This window comes from Eubalaena glacialis, chromosome 7 (genome assembly GCF_028564815.1).
Source record: "Eubalaena glacialis isolate mEubGla1 chromosome 7, mEubGla1.1.hap2.+ XY, whole genome shotgun sequence".
NCBI lineage: Eukaryota > Metazoa > Chordata > Mammalia > Artiodactyla > Balaenidae > Eubalaena > Eubalaena glacialis.
Window position 1 is genome coordinate 41,298,954 of NC_083722.1, and position 27,382 is coordinate 41,326,335.

The window sequence follows — 27,382 nt, forward strand, 5'->3', positions numbered from 1 at the left end:
GGGGTAGCCAGCGCCGTACGGCAAAATGGCGGCCTCCAGGTACTTGGGACGCCCGGAGGGGACAATTCTGCCGCCTGCAGGTCAGGGGGAAGGGAGCCGCAGACTATGTGGGCGGCATTGGAAGCCCTCGCGCGGCGGGTCCGCCGTCACTTCCGGCCACGGGGGGCGGGGGGGCTAGATTCCGTACGACAATATGGCCGCGCCCAGGTGCCTGTAGGCGGAAACTCCGCGGCTTCCGGTCCGGAGTAGGGCCTGCGGTGGGAGGGGGAAGGAAGACGGAGGGAACCATGCGAGGTTCTGAGATCAGCGGCGAGGGTCTTCTCGAGAGACCGTTTCTGAGGTGGGGGCCGGACGGTGCAGGGAGCGAAGGCGGGGGCGGGAATGTCGAGGGAGAGGTACTGGGGGGTTCCGGGCGCTGAGTCTGAGGGGCAAGCTGTGGTACCTTCCTTCCTATCCCTGAAGGAGAGTGGGGCGGCCGGGGGCTGAACTGGGGGAGGGGGACTTGGCGGGAAGCTCATCTAGGGGAAGGACCGGACTCAGGGCTGGAATCTGAGTGGAATCAGGAGAGCCCAGTGTGGGGCTCACGATCGGTTACAGGTCCCAGAAAGAGAATGGGGAAAATTAGGGTGGGGTGAGAGGGAGGGGACTTGAGGTGAAATATCTCCAACCTAACGCCCCGGGTTGAGGAGAGCTATCAGAGGGTGGAATATGGAGATAATTAAAGTAGGAGAAAGGGAAATGGATTGTTGGGAGGGAACTTCCTTCGCCTAAGAGAGTCTCAGAGTTGGGGTGACCCTTCAGGATGGAGTGAAGGTGTGGATTTGATGTGTGTGAGAGCGAAAGGGGAAAACACCTGAGGTGGTGCCAGCGGGGGTGTGGTATCTGTTCGAGGGCATGTCAAGGAAATCTGGAGTGCAATGTGAGGGGTTGAGAGGAAGAATCAACTTGCCAACTATGAGAAATAGTGGGGAAATGCAACTGAAAGACCGGATATCGACGTGAGGGGTGGAGCTGGGGGTGGGACTTAAGGTTTTCAGATGGTTTGGGGCTCCCATAGTAAAGGGCCCAGAAAACATGGTACTAATGGTTGCTGAAAATAGGCAGTGAGGACACTGTTGGGCATGGCTGGGTATTTTGAAACCCAAGAAGACTGGAAAATGTGTGAGATGAAGGGATGGGGCTATGCTGGAGGGGCTCTGTCTGAGGCCCCATCCCCTTCCAGCAGGAATTACGAAATCCCCAACACTTCCTCCCTCCGGGGGATTTGATCCCCCATGGCCACCGCTAACAGCATCATCGTGCTGGATGATGATGACGAAGATGAAGCAGCTGCTCTGCCAGGGCCCTCCCACCCACCCCCAAATCCGGCCTCACCCAGGGCAGAAGCCCCTGGCTCCTCCCAGCCCCACGGGGCTGGAGGAAGCAGTAGTTCGGGCGGCAAGAAATGCTACAAGTTGGAGAATGAGAAGCTGTTTGAAGAGGTGAGCTTTAGGGGAGAAGATTCTTGTACCCCAGGGAGGGGGATGGCTGACTGGCTCTCCTGTCCTTTCTTCCCCACTAACCCCACCTCGCCTTCTTTCTCTCAATCCCATCCCTTGTTTCTTTCCCCCTCCCTTTTTCTCCTGAACCTTCCAGTTCCTTGAACTGTGTAAGACGCAGACGGCGGACCACCCTGAGGTGGTCCCGTTCCTCTATTACCGGCAGCAGCGGGCTCACTCTCTGTTTTTGGCCTCGGCGGAGTTCTGCAACATCCTCTCCCGGGTCCTCTCTCGGGCCCAGAGCCGGCCAGCTAAGCTCTATGTCTACATTAATGAGCTCTGCACTGTTCTCAAGGCCCACTCAGCCAAGAAGAAGCTGAACCTGGCCCCTGCTGCCACCACCTCTAGTGAGCCCTCTGGGAATAACCCTCCCGCAGACCCCTCCTCGGACCCCGCAAGTGCTGAGACCACTGCCTCTGAGGCCCCAAGGACCCATGGTTCCCGGCGGCAGATCCAGCGCTTGGAGCAGCTGCTGGCACTCTACGTGGCAGAGATCCGGCGGCTGCAGGAAAAGGAGTTGGATCTCTCAGAATTGGATGACCCAGACTCCACTTACCTGCAGGAGGCGAAGTTGAAGCGTAAGCTGATCCGCCTCTTTGGGCGGCTGTGTGAGCTGAAAGACTGCTCTTCACTGACAGGCCGGGTCATAGAGCAGCGCATCCCCTACCGTGGTACCCGCTACCCAGAGGTCAACAGGCGCATTGAGCGGCTCATCAACAAGCCAGGGCCTGATACCTTCCCTGACTATGGAGACGTACTGCGGGCCGTAGAGAAGGCAGCTGCTCGGCACAGCCTTGGCCTCCCCCGACAGCAGCTCCAGCTCATGGCTCAGGATGCCTTCCGAGATGTGGGCATCAGGTTACAGGAGCGTCGCCACCTTGATCTCATCTACAACTTTGGCTGTCACCTCACAGATGACTATAGGCCAGGTAGGCATTAGTGAGATGCTCCTTGGTAACCCTCATTCGTCAGGTGTGTGGTGGAGGGGCCTCTCTCTAGTCCCTTCTTCTAGGGTTCTGGGTGAGTACACTGACTTTATATCTTCCCACATAGGCATTGATCCCGCACTGTCAGATCCTGCCCTGGCTCGGCGCCTGCGGGAGAACCGGAGCTTGGCTATGAACCGGCTGGATGAGGTCATCTCCAAGTACGCAATGATGCAAGACAAGAGCGAGGAGGGCGAGAGACAGAAGAGAAGAGCCCGGCTCCCCCAAGCCACCTCTTCCCACTCTGCAGACCCCTCGAAAGCCTCCTTGGATTCTGGTGAGGTATGGAAGGGAATACACCCTTCAGAAAGACCTTGTCCTTCCACTGCACTGGCCAGAAGGGAGTACGTGGTGACTGATCATGGCGTGTGCAGAAGGAACGCAAGAAGCAGCCCCTCTGGGGCAAGGGATTCCTTAGAGAAACTCCTTTGTCCCCTGCAGGGCCCTAGTGGGATGGCATCCCAGGAGTGCCCTACCACCTCCAAGGCTGAGACCGATGATGAAGATGAGGAAAGTGATGAGGAGGAGGATGAAGAGGAGGAAGAGGAAGATGAGGAGGAGGAAGAAGAGGAGGCCACAGATTCCGAAGAAGAGGAGGGTCTGGAACAGATGCAGGAAGGTCAGGGGGACGATGAAGAGGAGGAGGAGGAGGAGGAAGCAGGTATGTCAAGGAAACAGTCTTCTCGTCGGTTCCCTCTACTCTGTTGGGCATGAGCCCCCTGTTTGAGATCCTTCCCTTCTTCCTCTTACTCCTAGTATCCTCTCAGCAGTTTTCTTTCCCCTAGTTCTTTTGCTACCCCTCCCCTCTTTTCTTCTTTTCCAGGGAAGGATGGAGATAAGAGCCCCATGTCCCCACTACAGATCTCCACTGAAAAGAATCTGGAACCTCGCAAAGGGATCAGCGGGTCGTCGGGGGAGCAGCAAAACAAAGGACTCACAGTGTCACCATCTTCACTGGCAGAAGAGCCCCCAGCCTCCTCCAGCGTAGTTGCTGAAAGCAGTGGAGAGCACCTCGAGGAGTTGCCCCTGGAGGAAGAGAGCCCTATGTCTCAGCTCTTTGAGCTAGAGATTGAAGCGTTGCCCCTGGATACTACTCCTTCCCCTGAGGAGAGGGACGTTTCCTCTTCCAGGAAGCAATCAGAAGACCCCTTCACCACTGTCTTGGAGAATGGAGCAGCCATGGTCACCTCCACTTCCTTCAACGGAGGCGTCTCTCCTCACACCTGGGGAGATTCCAGTCCTCCCCACAAGAAATCTCGGAAGGAGAAGCAAACAGAAGCTGGGCCATTAGGAAAGAGGTAACAGCAATAAGGAGGAGAAAGAGGGAAGCCAAGGAGGGACTGCGGGGGCTTTCTGAGAGGAATACTGTGGAACGGAGTCTTCAGGGAGAAACTGGATGCTCCCCCTCCAGCCTCAGGCTCCACATACCCTTCCACCCACATATGTTTCTGTCTCTAGCTATGTGGAAAGGCAAAGGGCAGTGAATGAGAAGAAGACACATACCCTGCCCAGCCCGCCTTCCCCCTTGGCTTCCATGGCTCCAGTTGCCGATTCCTCCACGAGGGTGGATTCTCCTAGCCACGGCCTGGTGACCAGCTCCCTCTGTAGCCCATTTCCAGCCCGGTTGTCCCATACCCCACAATCACAACCCTCCAGGCCTGGTACTTTTAAGGTAAGAGGGGGAGGCTGTGTTTCCTGACTTCATTCTCTTTCATTGTTCAGTTTGGAGTTCTCTGTCTGCTGCACTCATCACCTCCTCTCTCTCTTTTCCCACCCCAGTTTTTGATCTCTGATAAGTCCTTCCCTTGGCCTCTCATCCGCTGTGTTCCAGACCTCTCTGACTCTCTGTCTCTCACTCCCCTGCAGATGAGTGTGGCCACACAGTGCGATCCAGAGGAGATCATCGTGCTCTCAGACTCTGATTAACTGCCTCCCCCTCCTCCCTGCCTCCAAAATGTTTTGGGATAGTATTTGGAGGACGGTGGGAAGCAGACGACTGAGGAAGGGATGGACTGAGCTAATCGCCTTTTGGTGGTTTCTTTTAAGAAAAAAAAAAAGCTTAAGTTTTACACAGAAACATTAATAAACAATAAAGTTCTTTTCTTATTGTATCCCTGTCTTTTCCTTGTCCCGCTCTCACCAGCTGGTGATTGGCACGAGCTGTTCTCTGGCTCAGGGTTAGCCGTGCCCCCGGGATAGCCCTGGATCTGTCCTTTCCAGCTGCCTTCAGCACGCCTCTCGCGGAGTTTTTCTCGCCCTCAGGCCTTCTCCTTGCCCTCTGCCAGGCGCTGAAAAAATGTACTTCAGCCTCCTGAACGCGCTTTACTTTCTCACTTCGAGCGGTAGCAGTAAAAAGGCCAATCACGGGCCGACTCAAGGTTATTTAGCCAATCCAGGCCCGGAGGTAGGGGGCGGGGTTTCAGGAGGACTGTCTGAAGCTGGGAGACGAGGGCGATTAGATCCCGCAAACCCGCTAATGGCCACAGCTCAGGGGCGGAGCCCAGGCAGCGACGGCCTAGACCCATCGCCAATGGGAAGAGGCAGGCTTACCGAATTAAAGGGGAATGAGAGCTTCGGCCGAACCGAGTCCTGCGTCCTCAGCGGCGGAAGAGACCTGGTATCTTTAAGGTGGAAGGAAGCAGCTGTTCTTTAAAGGGGAAGTGGCCGAGTCGGCCGAGTATTGCCCAGCGGGTCGGGCGGGGTTCCTGCCTGTGCCTTTAAAGCCTGAGGGGCGGGAGGCGGAGCGGAGGCGGAGGGCGGAGGGAGTCGGCGCAAGATGGCGGCGGGAGGGGCCCAGGCTGCGGCTCTGGCCGCCGAGTGAGGGGCGGGGGGGCCCGGGGGCGCGCGGCCCGGTAAGCGGGGACGCGCGGGGTTGGGGGGCGCCTTCCGGGTGGGAGAGGAGGTCGAAGTAGCGCTTGGGGCGGAGCAGAAGGGGGCGGGGTCCGATGTGGGCGGGGGTAGATAAGGGGCGGAGCCCAAAAGCTATGGGCGGGTCTTGAGGTGGGCGGGGCCGAAACGGGCGGGGTTAGGGATAACTGGGGGCAAGGGGCGTGGCCAGTGAGAGAGCCGGGGGGCATGGCCTAAAGGGAAGTGGAGAGAGGGGTGGTTTTCAACACCAGAGCCAACCTGCTCCCCTCCTAAGAAAAGGGTACAAAACCCCAGAAAGGTAAATTTTGGAAAGTCAGGCTTTCAGGCAAGTGGGAATTTCTGAGGGGAGGCACCCCACTCCCCAAAAGCACCTTATTTCTGTAACGTCCAAGGAAAGAGCACTGGATTTGGAGTTAGGACAGCTGCGTTTGTGGGTGCTGCCACTTAATGGTGTAACCTTGGATAATCTCTTAATCTTTCTGAGCCTCAGTTTCCTCATCTGTCAAATGGGGTTGAAAAGGAATACCTACCTTATAGTGTCGCTGTGGGGAGTTACTCAGATAATGTGTGAACATATTTTTAAACTGTAAAGGGCTGTGTCATTATGGGATGTTATCATTCTTCTCTCTTTCTTTCCAGAGACCCCCCCGGCCGCCCTCCTTCCCTTGTTCCTGTGGCTGGGGGGGTACCCCTTCCCTCCACACCATGGAGCCATCTCCTCTGTCTCCCAGCGGGGCAGCACTCCCCCTGCCTCTATCGCTGGCCCCACCACCACTGCCCCTGCCTGCGGCGGCAGTGGTGCACGTGTCCTTCCCCGAGGTGACCAGTGCCCTCTTGGAGTCTCTCAATCAGCAGCGGCTGCAGGGCCAGCTCTGTGATGTGTCCATCCGAGTGCAGGGACGGGAGTTTAGGGCTCATCGTGCTGTCCTGGCTGCCTCTTCCCCTTACTTCCACGACCAGGTCCTACTCAAGGGCATGACCTCCATCTCGCTGCCCAGCGTCATGGACCCAGGCGCCTTCGAGACTGTCTTGGCTTCAGCTTATACTGGCCGCCTCAGCATGGCCGCTGCTGACATTGTCAACTTCCTCACAGTGGGGTCTGTGCTCCAAATGTGGCACATCGTGGATAAGTGCACTGAACTCCTCCGAGAGGGCCGGGCCTCAGCCACCACCACCACCATCACCACTGCTGCAGCCACATCGGTCACTGTCCCTGGTGCTGGGGTCCCCTCAGGGAGTGGGGGCACCGTGGCCCCTGCCACTGTGGGCTCCGTACGCTTCCATGCCTCCAGCCGGGCCAGTGAGAATCAGTCCCCCAGCAGCAGCAACTATTTCAGCCCTCGGGAGTCCACTGATTTCTCATCTTCCTCCCAGGAGGCTTTTGCAGCTTCTGCAGTGGGCAGTGGGGAGCGTCGAGGAGGTGGCCCTGTATTCCCCGCCCCTGTGGTTGGCAGTGGGGGGGCTACCTCTGGGAAGCTGCTGCTGGAGGCAGATGAGCTGTGTGATGACGGTGGGGATGGGAGGGGTGCAGTGGTCCCTGGGGCTGGGCTCCGCCGGCCCACCTATGCACCCCCCAGCATTGTGCCGCAGAAACACTGGGTATATGTGAAACGGGGTGGAAACTGCCCAGCACCAGCGCCCCTGGTTCCCCAAGACCCAGACCTGGAAGAGGATGAGGAGGAGGAAGACTTGGTGTTGACCTGTGAGGATGATGAAGATGAAGAGCTGGGGGGTGGCTCCGGGGTGCCAGCAGGGGGAGGACCTGAGGCTACCCTTAGCATAAGTGACGTCCGGACCCTGTCTGAGCCTCCAGACAAGGGAGAGGAGCAGGTCAATTTCTGTGAGTCCTCCAATGACTTTGGCCCCTATGAAGGTGGGGGTCCTGGGGCAGGGCTTGATGACTCAGGGGGACCAACCCCTTCCTCCTATGCTCCCTCCCACCCTTCGAGGCCCCTGCTTCCACTGGACATGCAGGGCAACCAGATCCTAGTCTTCCCATCCTCTTCATCCTCCTCCTCCTCCTCACAGGCTCCAGGCCAGCCACCAGGGAACCAAGCTGAACATGGGGCAGTGACCCTGGGGAGCACATCGGCAGGGGCCCTGGGCATGCCGGGTGGCACTGGCGGGGCTCCTGGAGGGACAGGCAGTGGGGATGGAAATAAGATCTTTCTGTGCCACTGCGGAAAGGCCTTCTCCCACAAGAGCATGCGAGATCGCCACGTGAACATGCACCTCAACCTGCGGCCCTTTGATTGCCCCGTGTGCAACAAAAAGTTCAAGATGAAGCATCACCTGACAGAGCACATGAAGACACACACAGGCCTCAAGCCCTACGAGTGCGGCGTCTGCGCCAAGAAGTTCATGTGGCGAGACAGCTTCATGCGCCACCGGGGACATTGTGAGCGCCGGCACCGCCTAGGCGGCGGGGGCGGGGCCGGACCCGGGGGGACTACCGGGCCAGCCTTGCAGCCCAAGAGAGAGTCCCCCGGCGGCGGGGGCAGCGGCGACGAGGCGAGTGGGGCTACGCCCCCGTCCAGTCGACGGGTCTGGTCCCCGCCCAGCGTCCACAAGGTGGAGATGGGCTTCAGTGGGGGCGGAGGAGCAAACTGAAGAGGAGAGCTACTGGGGGTAGCTTTCCGGGAAGAGGGATTAGGGATCACTAGCCAGGGGCGCTGTGGCCCCTAGGTGATCTCCCAACACACTTACCGTCTTCCTATCTCTATGGACTTGTATATATTCCGGAGAGGGAACCGCCTCGCACCATGGGCCACCCCTTTCTACTCCTCAGCCCCTCCTCCCTAAAGTATCACCGGAACTCAGCCCTTCCTTCCCTTCAGAGGGGTACGCTGAAGCCCCAGCTCCCGAGTAGGGCGCAAGTGGTGGGGGGGAGGGAGAGGAGGCTTGTTGAGCATCCTGGAGTCGCTGGGTCAAGGGTCAGGTGGTTGTAGTCTGTACCTGAAGTCTGTGTTTGCGTAGTTGTGGGCACCAGGCCTTTGAGCCCCACCCTTGTCCTAGAACATACCCTGCCCCCCAAAAGGATGTGGCCCTTATTTCTACCCTAATCCCTCCTCCTCCACCTTGGGGGTCCCCCAACTCCATTCTCATTGGGGAGTGGGGGAGTGGAGACAAGGAGGGAGTAAGTTGTAGGGAGTACAAGGGTTTTATTTTAAATCTTATTTTTTTTAAACGGTGATTAAAATATTTATTGGTCATTTCATTTGGCTTCCCGACAACCCCTATGTGTTTGCTGGGGACCTGGCCCAGGTCGGGGAAGGTGGAGTAAGGGTTCTCAGGGAAGTGGTTTTGGGGTTGGGGTGGACAGGAGGGGGTGCCTCTGGTGTGGGAAGGCTCCCGGACTCTGTGGTGCTGGGTGGTTCAGGACGGCTGGGCGGGGCTGAGTTCCCCAGATCAGAACTGGAGAGGATGTTACGGGATTCCTGCCCAGCCCGTGGAGGAAGCACCTGCCTCCCCCGAGCCTTCCCCTAACCGGAGCGGAGATTTCCTCCGCCCCTCCTGCCGGCCTTTGGAGGAAAGTGAAAGTGAAAGGGGGAAGAGGCGGCTTCGGAGCTGAGAAGATCGCGGCGCCATGAAGCCCCTGTCCCTGCTCCTCGCTGTGGCTCTGGGTGAGCGAACCCCGCGACTCTTAGCCCAGGGAAGCGGTGGGAGGTGACTGCCACCACGTCTCGGGGTGGGGTTGGGGAGGTCGGGTCGCCTGACGTTGGGGCCGTCCCCTCACTCGCGCCCCTCCCCCCCAGGCTCGGCGACCGCCGTCTTGGCGGGACCCGCAGTGATAGAGTGCTGGTTCGTGGAGGATGAGGGCGGCGGCCGGTTGTCCAAGAAACCCGCTGCACTGCTGCTGCGCCAGGGCCCGGAGAGCCCACCTCCCCGGCCGGACCTCGACCCAGAGCGCTACCTCAAAGTGCATGGTGAGTCATGCCGGACTCGCTCCCAACTCTGTCGCCTCCACTGAAACCCCCTGCTCTTTAGGTCTCACAGGGACCTCGGGCCTCAGTTTCCCCCTCTGTAAAATGAAACTGGATCACTTTTAAATCTCTCGCTACCGGGTAGTCTGTACTTTTAAAATTCCCTGGACGCTGTCCTCCCCGCCCCTTTCCTGGCGGAGATTCTACGGCAGCAACTTCTCTCTCTGCGCTCACAGACCCCGCGGGCACCCTCCTGGCCGCCTTCAGGCGATACCCGCGGGACGCCCCCGCGCCACGCTGCGAAATGAGCCACTACGTCCCGCTCCCTGCCTCGGCGAACTGGGTCAGCGGCTTGACCCCGGAGCAGAGCTGCCCGCGGGCCCTGGATGGGACTTGGCTCATGGTCAGCATGTCTAGCCCGGTCCTCAGCCTCTCCAGCCTCCTTCGACCACAGTCCGAGCCTCAGCCGGAGCCTGCTCTCATCACCATGGCAACAGGTAGCTACCGAGGGGAAGTAGAGATAAACGGGTAGATTCTAAGGGTCCAGATCAGCCGTTAACTCGCTATGTGGACTTGAGCGAGTCATTTCCCTAGTCGGGTCTCAGTTTCTTTATTTATAAATCGAGGCAGTTCAGCTAAAGTTAAGCTGTCTCTACCGCTTCTTCTAGTCCCAGCCTAGTTTAAACAAAAGTGCGGTTTGGGGCGGGGCTTTGGAGACAGGCGGGGGTTCCTGACACCGACCTTAAGAAACTCGCTAGGCGACGGAGTTGGGAGGGTCTCAGAAGCAGGAACTTTTGCACCTTTCCTCCTAGATCTTGCTAGGCTCCCCCACATTTGCGGTTCACCCAGTTTAAAAAAACAGCCTTCGCGCCCCACCCGCGCCCACATCCGGCACTGCGGCAATCAGCAAAGCACAGGCTCTTGAGCTCAAGTGCGTCGACCTCCCCTGACAGACCCTTCCCTATAGCGCGTGATGATGCCCTGACTCTGTGGTCACCGAATGGTGGGCTTGAGTGCGTGGAGGGAAGCGGCAGGAGATCTAATGGTTCCCGCTGCAAGGACCACTTACTGCATTGTGTGACGCTGTTTGAGGCCCAGGGGTCGGGCACCTTGCTGGGCTGGGGCGCAGGGAGGGAGTGGGCCGATAAAGCAAGAATGGGGAAGATCTGACCGGGATTTGGGATTTCTCGGAGCTCTTCTCGGGAGGGTGGGTAGGACATTAACAGAGTCCTCGGTTTCCTTCAGTCTTGTGCGATTTTATGGAAACAATACAGCCTGACCGGCTGGTCAACCCCAGCCGAGCCCTACACCCTCCCTTCCCCAGTACCTTCTCCCTGCCACCCTCATCACTGAGAGAGAATCACCCACAGGGCTCAGCACCCACCCTGCAACCCTCACATCTGCCTACACCTCCATTTTTAGTCCCCAGACCTCGCCGTGGGCAGGGGCAGAGGCAAACTGCTCATTGTGGGGACAGTAGCTCTCTCTAGTGGGCAGGAATATTTCCCAGGCTGTTGGCTTCACAAGGTGGGGTGAGAATGTCCTTTTCTCTCTGAATCTGCTTTTCCAACTGTAAAATGTGAATGGTTATTTCCCATCTGCCTTCCCATTGTTGTAACAATCAAGGGAGACACTTTGTTAATTTATTCACTGATTAAATAAATATTTATTATCACCAAGAATAAATTAGGGCCTAGTAGTTCTCAGTCCAGGCTGCAAATAAGAATCCTTTTGGAGGTTATACTGAAATCCGAGTTTTACTCCAGATGAATTAAATCAGAACCTCTGGGGTGGCCTTGGGTACTTTTAAGGGTCACAAAGGTGATCGGATGTAGAGTCTACTCTCAGGAAGGTTCCCATCAGATTTGTCATGGGTAATTGTAGAGTAGAAAGTGACTTGGACCATAAAAAAATTGCAGATAGGGAGCCATGGGCGTGTGCCCAGGAGAGAAAATTATTGCATCTCACCCACCACCGGGGTGAAAACTAGTTGCTGTGCTCAGTCCTCCTTTTCAAGCATTCCTACTTGATTAGGGATTTAAGAATATGAAAGTTGTTGTTTCAATGTAAAATTAAAAATGAACTCTTTCCAGGGTCACAGATCATCAGTAATTTTGCTAGTATGCATTTATACTTTATTTCTTACCAAATTAGTTGTCAAATACTCTAAAATGTTTGTTGAGAAATATACTTTCGTAACATACTTGTGTGTATAGTATTTAAGTCTCATCATTCTTTTAAAATTGTTATAGAAAGTTTCAATGACACACTAAAGTAGAGAACAGTAAAATGAACCCCCCATACACCCATTATCTACTTGTATAGTTATTACATTTTACCAAATTGTTTTACCTATCCTCCCCCAAACTTCTGTTCTTTTTTGGAAGTGTTTTTAAGTATATCCCATCGTATTATTTTACTCATAAGTACTTCAGTAAGCATCTCTATCATATAAGGACTTTAACAACCCCCCCCCCACAAGAGCATTTTCATACCTAACAAAACAAACAATAATTCCTTAGTATCATTTAATTCCTGGCTCATATTAAATTTTTCCCGATTGTCTCAATGATATTATTTTACAGTCTATTTGCTTGAATCAGGATCAAAAAGAGGTCTATATATTCTATTTGGTTGTTGCAGCTGCTTGGGCTGCCATAACAAAATATCATAAACCAGAGGGCTTAAACAACAGGAATTTATTTTCTCACAGTTCTGGAGGCTAGAAGTCCAAGATCAAGTCCAAGATCAAGGTGCTAGCAGGGCTGTTGTCTGGTGAGAACTCTCCCCTTGTGGTTACAGATGGCTGCCTTCTGGCTGTGTCCCCACATGGAGGGGAGAGAGAGGGCTGTGGTGTTTCTTCCTCTTCTTATAAGGGCACCAGCTCTATCAGGTTAGGGCCTACCTTTATGACCTCATTAACTTTTATCACCTCCTCATAGTCCCTATCTCCAAATACAGTCACATTGTGGGTTAAGGCTTCAACATTTGAATTGGGGGGGTTGGGGGAGGGAGAACCACAGACATTCAGTCTATAACAGTTTTGTCTCTCTTTTATTTTAAATTAATTTATTTATTTTTGGCTGCCTTGGGTCTTCGTTGCTGCATGCGGGCTTTCTCTAGTTGCGGCGAGCAGGGGCTACTCTTCATTGTGGTGCGCGGGCTTCTCGTTGCGGTGGCTTCTCGTTGCGGTGGCTTCTCTTGTGGAGCACGGGCTCTAGGCGCGGGCTTCAGTAGTTGTGGCACGCGGGATCAGTAGTTGTGGCTCGTGGGCTCTAGAGCACAGGCTCAGTAGTTGTGGCGCACAGGCTTAGTTGCTCCGCGGCATGTGGGATCTTCCCGGACCAGGGATCGAACCCCTGTCCCCTGAATTGACAGGCGGATTCTTAACCACTGCGCCACCAGGGAGGTCCCAGTTTTGTCTCTTAAGTCTCTTTTATTTGTAATTGCCCCACCCCTTTAAATGCTATTGATTTGTCATTTGTTCTGTAGAGGTTCCCACTTTCTATATTTGGCCAATTGTTTCCTCATCCTGTCATTTCCCTTGTTCCTTTTCCCTCCATATTTCCTATAAATTGGTAGGTAGAGCTAGAGGCTTGATTAGATTTGGGTTTAAATTTTTTCAGTAATACTTTATAATAGTTTTTACCATTCACTTTTTAACAGAAAAGCATAAGCCTATATAGTACAAGCTGCAAAACAGGTAGAAATTTCCTTACCAACAGGTTCTGGCCCTGTTGTGTTTACATTTGTATTTTTAGAGTCCAGGTTGTGGGATGCAGGTCTACAATTGCTTCATAAACCCATATTAAAGAGCACTGTTAGCTTAAGGTTGAACTGTAAAACCTTTAGGTTTTGTTTATTAATCCTATGGATTGATTCTTACAATTCAAAACTGTATTTTTGGATTTTAATAAACTAAATGAAATTGCTTACTTTTTTTTACTTTATTGAACAAAAACAATCCCATGAAGTTCAGAGAAGTTTAACCTTGTAGGCCTTAGAAGCTAGGATTAAAAATTACACAAAAATAGGGAATTCCCTGGCAGTCTAGTGGTTAGGACTCTGCGCTTTCACTGTCGAGGGCCTGGGGTTCAATCCCTGGTTGGGGAGCTAAGATCCCGTAAGCCCTGTGGCATGGCCAAAAAAAAAAAAAAATTACATAAAAATAACCACAAGAGAAAAAAATTACTTCTCCCTGGAAGACCCAGACATTTCTGGCAGTGGAACAGATCTGAAGGACATGAAGTAGTTAGATGTTGGAGAAAATGGGGGAGGGACATTGGAAACTGAAGGAACCAAAGCAAAGCCCAGTGACTAGAGTTTCTACTGGTCACAAGAAAGGGATTCTATGTGGCTGGTTCTTAGGGTGCAAGAGAAGTCTGGAAAGATGGGTTGGGGGCTGGATTACCAAGTACCCTGAAAGCTGGAATTTATAAATGATAGTGAACCATCAGAAGTTTTGTATGTGTGTGTGTGTGTGTGCCATTTTCCCAAAAGCCTGTTATTTTACTTGATTCCTACAAAAGGTAGGCAAGGATTAGATCATTGGACTAATGGGGAAAATAGAGATTAAGTCCTTTTCCCAAGATACCCAGCAAGTCCATCATGATGATGATGACAGTAATGAAAATAGTAACAGCTAAGCATTTTCTGTATGCCAGCTCCTGTTCTAAGCACTTTATAGGCATAATCTTATTTATTCTTCTCAACAACCGTTAAGAACTAGGTACTGATGTTATTCCCATGTCACAGATGAAAAAATATGAGACACAGAGCAGTTAGGTAATTTGCCCAGGGACATACAACTTGTAAGAAGCATGGCTAGGAATTGAACCCGGGCCATCTAGCTCCAGCGTGTGCCTTTAGTTGCTGGCTTCCTAGGTAGCTGGGATTTTTAAACAGGCAAGTGCCCAGATCAGACTTGTAGCCACGCTATTTGGTTTTAGTGTGGAGGATGAAATGAAAGGGAGAGAGATACTGATAGAGGATAGGGAGACCTGAGAGGAGGCTGTTGTAATTGTCCAAATGTATATTGATAAGAACTTGAGTAGGAAACATGTAAGATCTATTTGGAAGACAGAATTAGGGCCTGGTGGGGATAGCACATAGCACATTATATTTGGCAATCTGTCTCCTACACAATTTGAGGGCAGGGGCTGCCTGTCTTGTTTACCACTCTCATCAACCGTGAACATCCTAGGTGCTCAATAAATATTAGTTGAATGTCTTAATTAGAAGAAGGGGTCTTAGGGACTCCAAATGCTTGCCTTTAGTGCCTGGGGGCTGGTGGTGATCATTGGTCAAGGCAGGGAAGATGGGCATTGGAGCCGAGTGGGGAAATGTTCTAGAGATGCTATTGAGTTGGGGCACATTACGTTTGTCTGGCAGATGGTTGGCTGTAATCACAGCAAACACTTTTGTAGTCATACTGTGTTCCAGGCACTGTTCTAAGCAGCTTTCATATATAGGTGTCTTTGTTATCCAGAATCAGGAACTGCATACATCTGAGTAGCAGGTATTAAATGATTTAACCTTCACTACAACCCCATGGGATAGGTACTATCATCATTATTATCCCTATTCAGGAGATTCGGAAACTGAAGAGTAAAGTAACTGTTCCAAGGCCATATAAATAGCTGCAGAGTTGGGATTAACCAGGGCAGCCAGGCTCCAGGCGCTCAACCAGCATATACTGCCTCAGTAGAGCATAGATGTCTGTGTTCAGGTTTAGTCTAGAGCCAGAACCTTCCAGAGTCAGTAAATACTCTGCATAGCACCATAGGGTTGACAGTCATTAGTCATCACTTCTTCACCAGCAAACCAAGAAAGGCCTGGCTCTTCAAAGGTGGGCGTGGAGACTGGTGGGCTGGTTCAGGTTGTGTCAGAGCACACTCAGATCCCGCTGACCCCAGAGCTGGTGCAGCACGGGCTGTGTGTTCCGAGCAGCCTTCAAGGGCTGTACCCACTCACTGCCTCTATTCACCTTGAGACCTCTCTGCTCACTCTGAGTCACACTGGGTCCCACCCAGTCCCAGGGCAAAGGGGATTTGCAGGGAGGGCTGGGAGATGGTGAGTGTCAGAAGGGAGGTGTCCTCAGAGGGGTGGGTAAAGTAGAGTCGAGTCCCCCCTCCGTAACTCCATTTCTCTATTTTTTTCTCTTTCTTCCTCTCCCCCTCCCCACCTTCCTCTCCCCATCTTCCCCAGCTGTGCTGACTGTCCTCACTCACACCCCCACCCCTCGCATCCGAATGGGACAAGATGCCCTGCTGGACTTGAGCTTTGCCTACACGCCCCCCACCCCCAAGGCTGCTACCTCTCTGGCCCCAGGTCCCCCTCCCTTTGGGCTGGAATGGCGACGCCAGCACCTGGGTAAGGGGCACCTGATGCTGGCTGCGACTCCTGGGCTGAGTGGGCAAATGCCACTTGCCCGAGAGGGGGCGGTGGCATTTGCTGCTTGGGATGATGATGAGCCCTTGGGGCCATGGACCGGAAATGGGACCTTCTGGCTGCCTGCAGTGCAGCCCTTCCAGGAGGGCACCTATCTGGCTACTGTACACCTGCCATACCTGCAAGGGCAGACCACCCTGGAGCTTGCTGTACAGAGTGAGTGAGGGGACAGGGGTCCCTGTGGGTAGAGGGTGATCACTGGGATTATGGGGACACCATGATGGGGGAAGGATGGTGGAGAAAAGGTTGCTGGGTGAGTAGAGGGAGACAGCTTGGGGGTCCCTGAGAGTCAGGGGGGCAATGGGTAGAGGGTCCCTGGGAATCTGAGCGGCTTTGGGATGAAGGTTCCCAAATCTGAGGGAGTAGGGGTCCCTGAGAATGGGGGCTTTGGCATGGAGATTCCTGTGAAACACCAATGGGGAGATGGCGGGTTCCCCATCCTGGGAGGAAAAAACCCAAACCCCTCAGTATTGGGGAAGCCAGAGGGCACACTGAGGGCCTCTGAGAGAGGACAATGTTGATTGATTCCTCCATGCTGCTTTCTTACTCTCTCCCCAGAGCCCCCCAAGGTGGCCCTGACACCAGCACCTCTTATATGGGCTGCCCCCAGGGAGGCACCCCCGGAGCTGCTCTGCCTCGTGTCCCACTTCTACCCCTCCGAGGGCCTGGAGGTGGAGTGGGAGCTCTGGGATGGCCCAGAGGGTCGCTTTCAGAAGGCCGAGGGGCAGAGGTGGCTCTCGGCCCTGAGCCATCACTCAGATGGCTCTCTGAGCCTCTCTGCACACCTGCAGCCACCCCCGGTCACCACTGGGCAGCACGGGGCACGCTATGCCTGTCGTGTCCACCACCCCAGCCTGCCCGCCTCGGGGCGCAGCGCCAAGGTCACCCTGCAGGTAGCTGGTAAGAGCCTGGAATATGGAGAAATGGGGAGGGGGGTGGGGAGGGGTGCCTGGGAATTTCAGACTCATTCTTGCCCCTTCTGCCTGCCAGGTCTCTCTGGGCCCTCTCTGGAGGATGGCGTAGGCCTCTTCCTGTCTGCCTTTCTCCTCCTTGGGCTCATCAACGTGCTGGGCTGGGCCGGTGAGTGTAAGCCCCACCCAGACTGGGACCCTTGACTGGCAGACATTCTCTTCCTCCTCCCAGAAGAAGCCTGACACCCATCCCTCTGCCCTTCTACTGCCCCATCCCATCCCTTCTAAATTTCTCTCCACAGCTGCCTACCTGGCAACTTCCAAGGATTCAACGGAAAAGGTAACAACACTCTACCTTCCTTTATTTTTCCCTTCTCATTTTATCCCCTCTGCCCAACTCCTCACCCAGGAGGGAGGCTGCTGGCTTGGTGGGCAGAATCCAGACTTGGAATTCACACAGACCTGCATTAAATCCTGCCATCTCAAACATGCTACACCTCAGTTTCCTTGGGTGTAGGGGGAAAAAACTGCTTAGGCAGCGCTGTCCAATAGAAATATAATGCAAACCACATATGTAAATTTAAATACATAATCTAGGGACTGCATTAAAAAGGTAAAGAGATATCTAATATATCCAAAATGTTATCGTGGCAACATGTAATCAGTCTAAGAAATTATAGTGTTTTTTCCATTCTAAGTCCTCAAAAACAGGAGTTTATTTTAAACTGGCAGCACACCTGAATTTGGACTAGCCACATTTCAAATGCTCAACAGACACAAGTGGGTAGTGGCTACCCTACCGGCCAGCAGAGCCTCAGAGGGCTCTTGGAATGATTAAAGGAGAAAGGGCATCTCCTCTGGAAGATGCAGGAGCAAAAGCACTTGGCACAGTGCCAGGCTTAAAACACATGGAAAATGTTAGCCTCTTTCATCTGCCATCCTCTGTGCCCATGATGTTCATTTGTCTCTGGATTGACCATGAGCACTTCACCCTGCCCCGAATTCCTCACCTCCTTTTTACTTCTCTTCCAGAAAACACAGTGAGGCCAACTCACCACCATCCTGGGGCAGCCACCATCATCTCTGGTCTGAGCCACTGTAGTAACTCCCCCGAATTGTATACCCTTGGTTCCTGCTCCCTCCAATCTCTCTCCAGTGAGCAGCTGCTTTCTGAAAAGACACAAGACATGCACCTTCTTAGGGCTCTAGAGCAGCAGTTCTCAAAAATTTTGTTCTCAGGACCTCTTAAAAATTATCAAGGACCCTATAGAGCTTTTGCTTATGTGGGTTATAAACTATAGATATTTATTGTACTAGAACTTAAAACTGAGAACAATTTAATACACAGGAAGACACAAGCACACGTTCCATTAGCTGTGGGGACGATGTCAATACACGTCATGTAGCTTCAGGAAAACACTGTACGTTTTTTAGAGAATGAGAATGAAAAGGCAAATAACAGTTTGGGATTGTTATGAAAATAGCCTAAACTTCGCATACCACCTGAAATAGTCTCAGGGACCTCTGGGACAGAAACGGGTGCTCTAGAGGCAAAATCCATTCTTCTTGTCCTGGCTTGTGTATCCCTGCATTCCAGCCACTGCTTACCTCTTCAAGCCCGCCTCGTGCTCTCTTCTCAATGCTCGTCACACCTACGGCTGATCCTTTTTCTTAATAGCCTCCCACCCTCCCTGGGTCCCAGAGCGCTGTTCCCTCTGCCTGGTCCACCCTTGCCCTTCCTGGGCGCCAGACCAGGACAGCCTTGTCATTCCCTCAGATGGCCGCGTGTCCCTCTTGTGCGGTTCACCACGGTTGTATTTAAGTGATTGTGCGAGTCGTTGTTAAATGCCTGTCTCCCTGCCCGGACTGTCGGCTCCTCGAAGGCGAGGACGAGCCTGTCCGTACCCTGGTGTATCCCCCGCGCCGGCACAGGGCCTGGCGCCCGCTGGAGGGCGCTCAATATAAGAAGTTAGTCTTTTTGCGTCCTAAGAATTCAAAAGCAGGTGTTGGATCAAATAACTATTGTAGGAAGGAAGCAGCGGCTCGGCTTAGGGACCTCCGAAGGTCAGGACGGTTGGCCAGACCGACGCGGGGAGCGGGTCTAATCGTACGGGAATAAACTTGTTCAGTGCTTCCAACGGGTGCCTCAGTTCTTCCCCAGGGATCCCCTTTCCAAGCGCAAGGACACGTCCAATCACGTGTGGTTCCTTCCAACGACCCCGCCTCTCAAATGCCTCGGCTGCACCCAATCCCCCTTCGGAACTGATTGGGGTTGGGCGCCACTAATGGCGGACAGGACGCCCTCAAGCAGCCGGCCCTCGCGGGGTGACCGTACGTGAGCCGAGATCCAGGCCTTGGCGTCGGAAACCCCCGAGCGCCGAGTCCCTAACCGGACGTGGCAGCTTCCTGCTCCGCCCCCTTCCGAGGGGGCGGGAACCCAGGGCTCTCAGGAAAAGCCGGAGTGGATTTCGGCGCGCTACACGCGTGGGTGGGTGTGGGAGTGGAACCCCGCGGGCTGGAGTAACTGTGTTCGTCCCCGCCTAAAACGCTTCCCGCGGGAGTTTTAGCCTAGTGGTTGTGTTGGGGGAGAGGAATGTCAAATTTGGCTCCTGCCCTTCCCCGGGGGCTGGAGACTGAAATCTTTATACCAGTTCACTGCGGGGCGACTTGGGTTCCAGGATCCCCGAGTCCGGGGGGCCCGAGGACAGCGGAGCTGGAGACCCGGGCTCCTGGGTCCCGGTCCCTGAGTGTCCAGCGCTCCTCTCGTCCGCGGCCCTGGCTCCTGTCCTCACTTCCTTCCCTTTTTGGCTCCTGCTCTCGGAGCGGGCGGACGTGGGGGGGAGCGGAAAGGGCGGGAGGGCCCGGGAGTCTGGCGAGGGGGTGGGGTACAAGGGGGTGCGGAAAAGCCGGGGAAGGGACTCGGTCCGGGAACTTGATCAGGGGCCGGAGACCTACGGGAACAGCGGCCCGGGACCCGCGCTGCCCCCACCCCTCCTGAGCAGGTCAGAGCCAGAGCACCCTGTGACCCTGCCCGTTCCCGTACTCGTGACCCCCTCATCCCCAAAATGCAAGGCCCCCCATATTCCACCCCTGTATCCCTCCTGCCCCCCCGCCCAGCCTCCCTGCAGGACTCCCATCCGGTTACCTAGAACCCACCCGCTTACCTCCCCTCCGGATCCCCCGCGCCCACCTGACTCTCCACCTGCCCCCCTCCTGTCTCTCCCCAGGCGCCCCCATGGCCCGACCCCGCTGATTCCTTCACTCGGCCATGCTCCCGCGGCCCCTGCGGCTGTTTTGGGACACGAGCCCCCCCGGGGGAGTCGTGCTGAGCAGCTTCCGGAGTCGAGACCCCGAAGAGGGTGGGGGCCCAGGTGGCCGGGGCGTGGGCGGGGGGCAGGAGGAGGAGGAGGAGGAGGAGGAAGACGACGAGGTGAGACGCGGGAGGTGGGAGGTAGGGGGCGTGTATATTTCAGAGACTCTCCACCTTTCGGTGTCTGTGTCCCTTCATCTCTTCCTGCCTCAGCTACTTCCGCGCCTCTCGCTGGTGTCTGCCTGTCTCCCCGCTGCGGGGAGCCCCGGTGTTTCTGTGGTTCTGTGCCGCAGTGTGACTCAGGACCTGCCCGCAGGAACCTGCCCTGTTCCTGCCAGGAGCGTCTGGCTGGCTGTCCTGCGGGTCTCTGGCCCTCTCCGCCTGTGCCCGAGTGTGCCCGTCTCTCTGGGCTTGGTGTTTAGGTCCCTGTCTCCCTCCCTGTTTTTGTTTGGCGGGGAGGGGTTTGTTTCCACAGTAACCCGCTCCTCTGATTCCGGGATTGGGGAGGGAACCCTTTGATTTCGTGACCCCTCCCCCCTCTCCTGCCGTGCTCTGGGTGGAGGCGCGAAGCCAAGGTTCTCGGACCTTGGAGGGACCATCCCAGGCTGAGTGGCGGGTGGTCACCTGCTTTTCCCCGGGACTAATGGCGGTGGCCAGGAGTAGGACTGGGGCCTCGGGAGGCGCCGAAAGTTGGATTTGAGGCCCCGAGGCTTTGGACTCCTGGGTCCAGAGTCTGGGTGAGGGCTGGGTGACTAGCAGGGCTGGTTTTTCGGGATCGGTTGGGGGAGGGGCTGGGTCACATGACACTCTGAGTCTTCCCCCCACATCATCCCCACTTCCCCTTCTCCTTCCTGTACTGGGATCAGAGCCGCCACCTCGAGGGGGGTCTCCAGGGCTGAGGGACCCGGGGAAAGGGGGCTAAGGGGAAGGACTAACTCTTTGGGCTTGGTCAGTTCCTGCGGGGGAGGGCGGAGCATGCGGCTGTGCCTGTGACTGAGGTTTCAGCTTCTCAAGGTCTCTGCCTCAGGCTTTCTGCCTCTCTCGCTTCCCGTCTCCTACCCTTTGCACCTTGATTCTCCGCTGTTCTGGGGTTCAGCTCTGGGGGGAAGGGGCTACAGCGGTCTCCAGGACCAGGGTTCCTGCATTCCATCCAGCCCCCCACGGCAACCCCCTAGACTCCACCGGGCCCTGAGGCGGCTTGTGGGGGGCTGTCTGGGCCCCAGGGGCGGAGACCTGGGGTCACCAGTCCCCCCCACCCCTCGTACTCGCTGGTACTGTCCCCCGCCGCAACAGGTGAGGGGTACAGAGGGAGGAGTAGGGCCTGGGGCTGAGGGTTGGGCAGTGGGGTATGGTGTGGAACTGTCTGACCTCCCCTTCCTTGCTCCTCCAGGCCCCTGTGTCTGTCTGGGACGAGGAGGAGGATGGTGCCACCTTTACTGTCACAAGTCGCCAGTATCGGCCTGTTGATCCCTTGGTGAGATCATAACTTTGACTTCTCACCTCTGACCCTCCACCTCCCAGTTCCCCTTCCTCCGGCCAACTTTCTGGCCAGAGTGCCAGGTTGGAAGTTTGCAGACCGGACTCTGCTGTGTGACTTAGGTCAAGTCTTTTGCCCTCTCTGAATCTTAATACAGTGAGCCTGGATCATCTCCTAGGTCTGGGATTTCCCCCAGATATCTAGGGGCAGAGTTGAAAAAAGGGTCAGTGACTGGCCCTCTGTCTCCCCCAGGCCCCGAGGCCTCCCCCGCGTTCCTCCCGGAGGCTCCGAGCTGGCACTCTGGAGGCCCTGGTCAGACACCTGCTGGACGCCCAGACATCAGGGACTGACATGACCTTCACGGCAGCCTTCCTGGCTACTCACCGGGCCTTCACCTCCACGCCTGCCCTGCTAGGGCTTATGGCTGACAGGTCAGGGTCATAAGGGACCAAAGGTCATTGACATGTCTGGACTTTCTAAAGCCAGAATATCCAACCCAAATAGTCAAAGCCACTAGCGTTTTGGAAAAAATGGACAGATAGAATCTCTTCCACTCCCCAGGCTGGAAGCCCTTGAATCTCATCCTACAGATGAGCTAGAGAGGACAAAAGGGTGAGTGACCCCTGATTCTTAACCTCACAGTTCCCTCCGCCCAGGCTGCAGCCTGACATCTGACCCCTGGCGGATTCCACTTCTCCCAGGGTAGCCATCTCTGTACTGTCAACCTGGCTGGCCTCTCACCCTGAGGATTTTGGCTCTGAGGTCAAGGGTCAGATTGACCGGCTTGAGAGCTTCTTGCTTCGGACAGGGTATGCAGCAGGGGAGGGTGTTGGGGGGGGCGGCGCTGACCTCATCCGCAACCTCCGGTCCCGGGTGGACCCCCAGACCCCCGAACTTCCCCTGGCCCTCCCCGGCGATCCCCCTGCTGACCCCACGGATGTCCTGGTGTTCCTCGCTGACCACTTGGCCGAACAGCTGACCCTGCTAGATGCGGTGAGACCTTGACCTCTGACCCCCCTGCCCCCTGCCCCCTACTAACCTGTCCCTGACTCCAGATCCTTACCGTGCTTCCAATCCTTCCTGATCCAGCTCCCAGTCTCCTCTGTCCACCCAGTTTTGACCTTGCCCCCTTTCCTCTTGATTGTTGCCCTTCAAACCCTGTGGCCGTCTGGTTCCTTGGCCACCTGAGATCCTCACACCCCCGATATTGGAAGGCTGACCTCACTTGACTACAAACTTTAACCTCTAACCTCCGCCCCACAGGAGCTATTTCTCAATCTGGTCCCCTCTCAGTGCCTGGGGGGCCTGTGGGGTCACAGAGACCGGCCAGGACATTCCCACCTCTGCCCATCTGTCCGGGCTACTGTCATACAGTTCAACAAGGTGGCAGGGGCAGTGGTCAGCTCTGTCCTGGGGGCTACCTCAACCGGAGAGGGGCCTGGGGAGGTGACCATACGGCCACTCCGTCCCCCACAGAGGGCCCGGCTGCTGGAGAAATGGATCCGTGTGGCAGAGGTAAGAGAGAGGCTCGGCCCTACTGGGGACTGTGGTGTGGAAAGAGGCCCACAGCTGCGGCCCCCTCTTGTGAACCCCACAGGAGTGCCGTCTGCTCCGAAACTTCTCTTCAGTGTATGCTGTGGTGTCGGCCCTGCAATCCAGCCCCATCCACAGGCTTCGGGCAGCCTGGGGGGAAGCAGCCAGGTGGGGAGGATGGGGCACTGGAGTCGGGTAAGGGCTGGGAGGGGGGCAACTGAGCCAGGCCCCTCCTCAAGGCCACTGCCCCCTGCTCCACAGGGACAGCCTCAGAGTCTTTTCCAGCCTCTGCCAGATTTTCTCCGAGGAGGATAATTATTCCCAGAGCCGGGAGCTCCTCCTGCAGGTGAGGCCTGTTCCCGGCATTCCCAGACATCCCCCCCCCACCCCCTCACCCCCACCCCCATGTCTCCTTGTTCTGTCACCACCAGGAGGTGAAGCTGCAGCCTTCTCTGGAGCCAAATTCCAAGAAGTCCCCGAGGTCTGGCTCCCGGGGTGGGGTGAGTGACTAATTGGGGGTGGAAGCAGTCTGAGGGATGGAAGAGGAGGCACAGCAGGGTGAGGAGAATTCAACTTGTTCTCTGAGGCAATGGGATAGGAAAGTGCGGAGGGATGGAGAGCCCTTGGATCAATGGCAGGGGTGACTGACTCTTACCTCTGATCTCAGGGTGTGGTCCCATACCTTGGCACCTTCTTGAAGGACCTCGTGATGCTGGACGCAGCCTCCAAGGATGAGCTGGAGGTCAGTGGTGTGTGTGTGTGTGTGTGTGTGTGTGTGTGTGTGTATGCATTGCGATAATGGAATGAGTAGGCCTCAGGGTCAGACAGACCTCCTTTCAGAAGGGGCTGCAAGGCAGAAGCACTGCCAGGACTCTGTTACTTCGGCAAGTTTGCTTAACCTCCCTGTGCCTTAGTGATCTGTAAATGGGAAACTAGTGACATATCTACATCAACCTTTTATTATGAGAGTTAAATGAATTAATGTTTGGCGAGTGCTCAGAACATGCCTGAGATGTAAGCATATATAGGTAGTTTGCTAAATAAACCAATACTGGGATCTTGGGCAAGTTCCTTATCTTTTTTGAGCTCTAATTTTCTCAACTGTAAAGTGGACACAATTTTGACCCGTGATGTTCTATTTAAAGGGTAAGGTAGGGGGCTTAGGGCATGATGGATGAGAGGGGGAGGAGGGGGAGGGCCGGAGGAGTCAGAGAGGCCGAGTGAAGTGAGTGTTTGGGAGAGGGCATGTTCTCTCTGTGGCAGGGTTGGGACCCTCACACCATCCCCTTTATCCTTGCAGAACGGATACATCAATTTTGACAAGCGGAGGAAGGTGAGGGGAGCACTTGGGCTGGATGCTAGCTGTCCCTAGCCACATCCCAGGAAGGGGAGAGGAGGGCAAAGTCAGGGGTCCCTGAATTTTGGCGCCTGCAATCTGTGGGCTCCTTCCTAGGAGTTTGCTGTCCTTTCTGAGCTGAGGCAGCTCCAGAACAAATGTCGTGGCTATGACCTCCGACCTGACCCCGATATCCAGCGGTGGCTACAGGGGCTCCGGCCACTGACAGAGGCCCAGAGGTGACTGGCTGGGTGCGGTTGGGACTCCAGGGCTCAGGCTGGGCGTGGGGGTCAGTGTGTCACGCATTGACCTCTGCCCATTGCCCCCATCCCCAGCCATCAAGTGTCCTGTGAGGTGGAGCCATCCAGTACCAGTGACCCTCCTGCCCCGCGGGTGCTTCGGCCAACGCTGGTCATCTCGCAGTGGACAGAGTGAGGGAGTCAGTGGTTGGAGGGTGGTCTCTTGGGGACTTGTCCTTCTCCCTCTGACCTTCCCAATGTCCTGCCACTCCAGGGTGCTGGGTTCTGTTGGAGGTCCCACACCCCTTGTCTCCTGGGACTGGCCCAGTGTGGGGGCAGAGGAGGTGCCTGGAACCCCCGCTCCACTGCTGACCCGGCTGGCCCAGGTGAGCTCCGCTCCTGACCTCTGATCTCAACACTGACCCTGACTTCGTGAATCTTTCTCCCTTGACCTCCCTGCCTTCGTGCCAGTTCCCTGTGTCGTTTGTCCCCAGCACATGAAGTGGCCGTCTGTCTCATCTCTGGACTCCGCCCTGGAAAGCACTCCAGCCCTGCAGAGTCCCGCTGACCCCAGCCACCTCTCTCCCCCCGCTTCCTCCCCGAGGCCTTCTCGAGGTCACCGCCGCTCAGCCTCCTGTGGCTCCCCACTCAGTGGGGGTGCAGAAGGGGCCTCCAGGGGGGCTGGATATGAGGGAGGGGGGCCTGGGCCAGGGTCCTCTGATTGCCGCATCATCCGAGTCCAGATGGAGCTGGGGGAAGACGGCAGTGTCTACAAGAGCATCTTGGTGAGGGAGCTGCGGGCTGGGAGGTGGGGTGAAGGATGGTGCCCCGAGGGACTAGAGATGATGTCTTAGGTGTCAACAGCCAAATGGGAGGATAATTTTACTTTTAATTGACCTTTGGTTTTAGCAACCATGTTTTCTTTTGAAGGTTACTTTGCATTAGCTGGTGCACCTTGAACTTTGGGTGGCCGTATTAGATTTTCAGAACCAACAGCGGTTTCCCCACAGGGAGCAGCCCAGCAACTATGCGGGCTGGCAGATGGAGTACAGGGAGCCACCATGTTGCGTTTCCCTCTTCGCTCGAAAGTTTGGGTGCGGGTAACCTTTTCTGGTTGGGATCACTGCCTAGGGTTGGAAAAATGGAAAGCGCAGGTCTACATGGCCAACTGATTGCTCTTTTGGTCTGCTGTCCTGCCAGGTGACAAGCCAGGACAAGGCTCCAAGTGTCATCAGTCGTGTCCTTAAGAAAAACAATCGTGATTCTGCGGTGGCTTCAGAGTATGAGCTAGTGCAGCTGCTCCCAGGGGAGCGAGGTCAGAGGCTGGGAGGGCAGACAGACTCTGGAGGAGAGTGCATCCACATCCGGGGGGTTGTGCGGGGAATGACTGTGTTTGTGCTTGACACCCTTTCTGAACCTACAGAGCTGACCATCCCCCCCTCGGCTAACGTCTTCTACGCTATGGATGGAGCTTCACTCGATTTCCTCCTGCGGCAGCGGCGACGGCCCTCCACTGCTACACTGGGCCGCGCCAGTGGCCCTTCTGCCTCGGGAACTCCCCCAAGTGAGGGAGGAGGGGGTTCTTTTCCCAGGATCAAGGCCACAGGGAGGAAGATTGCCCGAGCACTGTTCTGAGGAGGAAGCCCTGTTGGCTCCTAGAACTCATGGTGGCAGTGCCAGATGTGGGGAGCCATCCTGAATGGTGGCAGTTGCCGCACTGGGAAAAAATCCAGAAGGACGGCCAACCACCCTGGGGCAGTGAAGCGCCACTGGTTTACCAGACAGCCGAGATCCAGCCCTATGGGAACTGGTAATCTTGGTACCCAAGACGGATACCTGTGTATAGCTTCCCACTTTCCATGAATGCAGCACACAGCTAGTGCTGGGAAAAGGATCCGTTTCTGATTCCTGGCCACATCCTAGCATGCTAAGGGCCAAGGAAAGGCCTGGATGTAGGGGGAAAGGAAAGGCCTGGAAGTAGGGGGAAAGGAAAAGCCTAGAGGCTCTGAGCCCCAGGGGAAGGGAATGGTAAGAAAAAGGTTCTAGTAGGAGTTCCTCTTCCTACTCTGGGGGTTCCTGTCACTGTGACAACACTAATAAACCAAAACACTACCTGAACTCTACTCCTGTCCTTGCAGTGTGTACGAACTAGCTGCTTGGAGTTGGGGTGGGGAGCTGGCTGAAGGTAGACACCATGGAAAAAGAGGGGCCCAATGTTCTCTATCCATGAAGAGCTGGAAGCAAGGACTTGGTGGAAACGGTTTCCTCAGAATGGTTTGTTCCTCCCCAGCAACCTCGCCATCCCTGGTCCCTTTATTTGCTCTTACATTTTTCTCCTCAGTTGCTATAAACCCATGTCAAGTACTAGCCATCCCAATTAAAGTGATCAGCATGAAGAACATCCCTGGCTCTGAATTTGTAAGAAACAATTTTAGGACAAAGAAATGAAAGAACAACTTTGTGGACAATGTACAAACTGGGAGACCTTACAATATTACAATGCATTATGTGCTGGGGCTTGAAATCAGTTTAAGCTACACTCAAATTCTAGGAAGAAAGAGACTAAAAAGAACTAATATGCCAGGGCTATTTTGAGGATGACAAGAAGTCATAGCAAAGGAGGGTCACCATGTTTCATTCTGGGGTTAGAGAATTGTGAGTTCTTCAATAAACTCACTTTCCCTAAAATTATTGCGTTGTAAATGCCCTTTTCATGTTTCCAACCAAAATAAGGAAGAGTTAAGGGTTTCACATACAGGCAAGAATTAGGTTTGAGACATTTCGGATTTTAGTCTCAAGAAAGAAGGGTTA

General features: G+C 55.1%; 4 protein-coding genes across 5 annotated transcripts; all 4 read left to right on the forward strand.

The window, feature by feature from the left end:
• The first annotated feature begins 243 nt into the window (after positions 1-243).
• DAXX (death domain associated protein) lies at positions 244-4,635 on the forward strand. 2 transcript variants are annotated; one of them, XM_061195153.1, is made up of 8 exons: positions 244-340; positions 1,223-1,481; positions 1,636-2,467; positions 2,592-2,806; positions 2,966-3,185; positions 3,348-3,822; positions 3,983-4,196; positions 4,391-4,635. In XM_061195153.1, exons 2-8 carry the CDS (start codon positions 1,275-1,277, stop codon positions 4,448-4,450), a joined length of 2,223 nt encoding a protein of 740 aa, XP_061051136.1. In that variant the 5' UTR covers positions 244-340; positions 1,223-1,274; the 3' UTR covers positions 4,451-4,635. The 2 variants fall into 2 exon arrangements, with proteins under 2 accessions (XP_061051136.1, XP_061051137.1); XM_061195154.1 differs by having other exon boundaries at positions 1,226-1,481.
• Positions 4,636-5,291: 656 nt separating this feature from the next.
• ZBTB22 (zinc finger and BTB domain containing 22) lies at positions 5,292-8,670 on the forward strand. Its single transcript, XM_061196403.1, has 2 exons — positions 5,292-5,376; positions 6,032-8,670. The coding sequence occupies exon 2, from the start codon at positions 6,098-6,100 to the stop codon at positions 8,000-8,002; it is 1,905 nt and encodes a 634-aa protein (XP_061052386.1). The 5' UTR covers positions 5,292-5,376; positions 6,032-6,097; the 3' UTR covers positions 8,003-8,670.
• Positions 8,671-8,924: 254 nt separating this feature from the next.
• Positions 8,925-18,814, forward strand: TAPBP (TAP binding protein). The gene is made up of 8 exons (XM_061196404.1): positions 8,925-9,015; positions 9,148-9,318; positions 9,552-9,812; positions 15,523-15,921; positions 16,324-16,665; positions 16,756-16,845; positions 16,979-17,016; positions 17,709-18,814. The coding sequence occupies exons 1-8, from the start codon at positions 8,979-8,981 to the stop codon at positions 17,718-17,720; spliced, it is 1,350 nt and encodes a 449-aa protein (XP_061052387.1). The 5' UTR covers positions 8,925-8,978; the 3' UTR covers positions 17,721-18,814.
• Positions 18,815-19,567: 753 nt separating this feature from the next.
• Positions 19,568-26,694, forward strand: RGL2 (ral guanine nucleotide dissociation stimulator like 2). Its single transcript, XM_061196405.1, has 18 exons — positions 19,568-19,678; positions 19,904-20,106; positions 21,377-21,460; positions 21,716-21,894; positions 22,025-22,075; positions 22,165-22,456; positions 22,727-22,978; positions 23,061-23,164; positions 23,258-23,342; positions 23,428-23,496; positions 23,664-23,738; positions 24,297-24,329; positions 24,450-24,571; positions 24,668-24,763; positions 24,846-24,957; positions 25,066-25,356; positions 25,772-25,886; positions 25,995-26,694. The coding sequence occupies exons 2-18, from the start codon at positions 19,945-19,947 to the stop codon at positions 26,204-26,206; spliced, it is 2,334 nt and encodes a 777-aa protein (XP_061052388.1). The 5' UTR covers positions 19,568-19,678; positions 19,904-19,944; the 3' UTR covers positions 26,207-26,694.
• Positions 26,695-27,382: the final 688 nt, after the last annotated feature.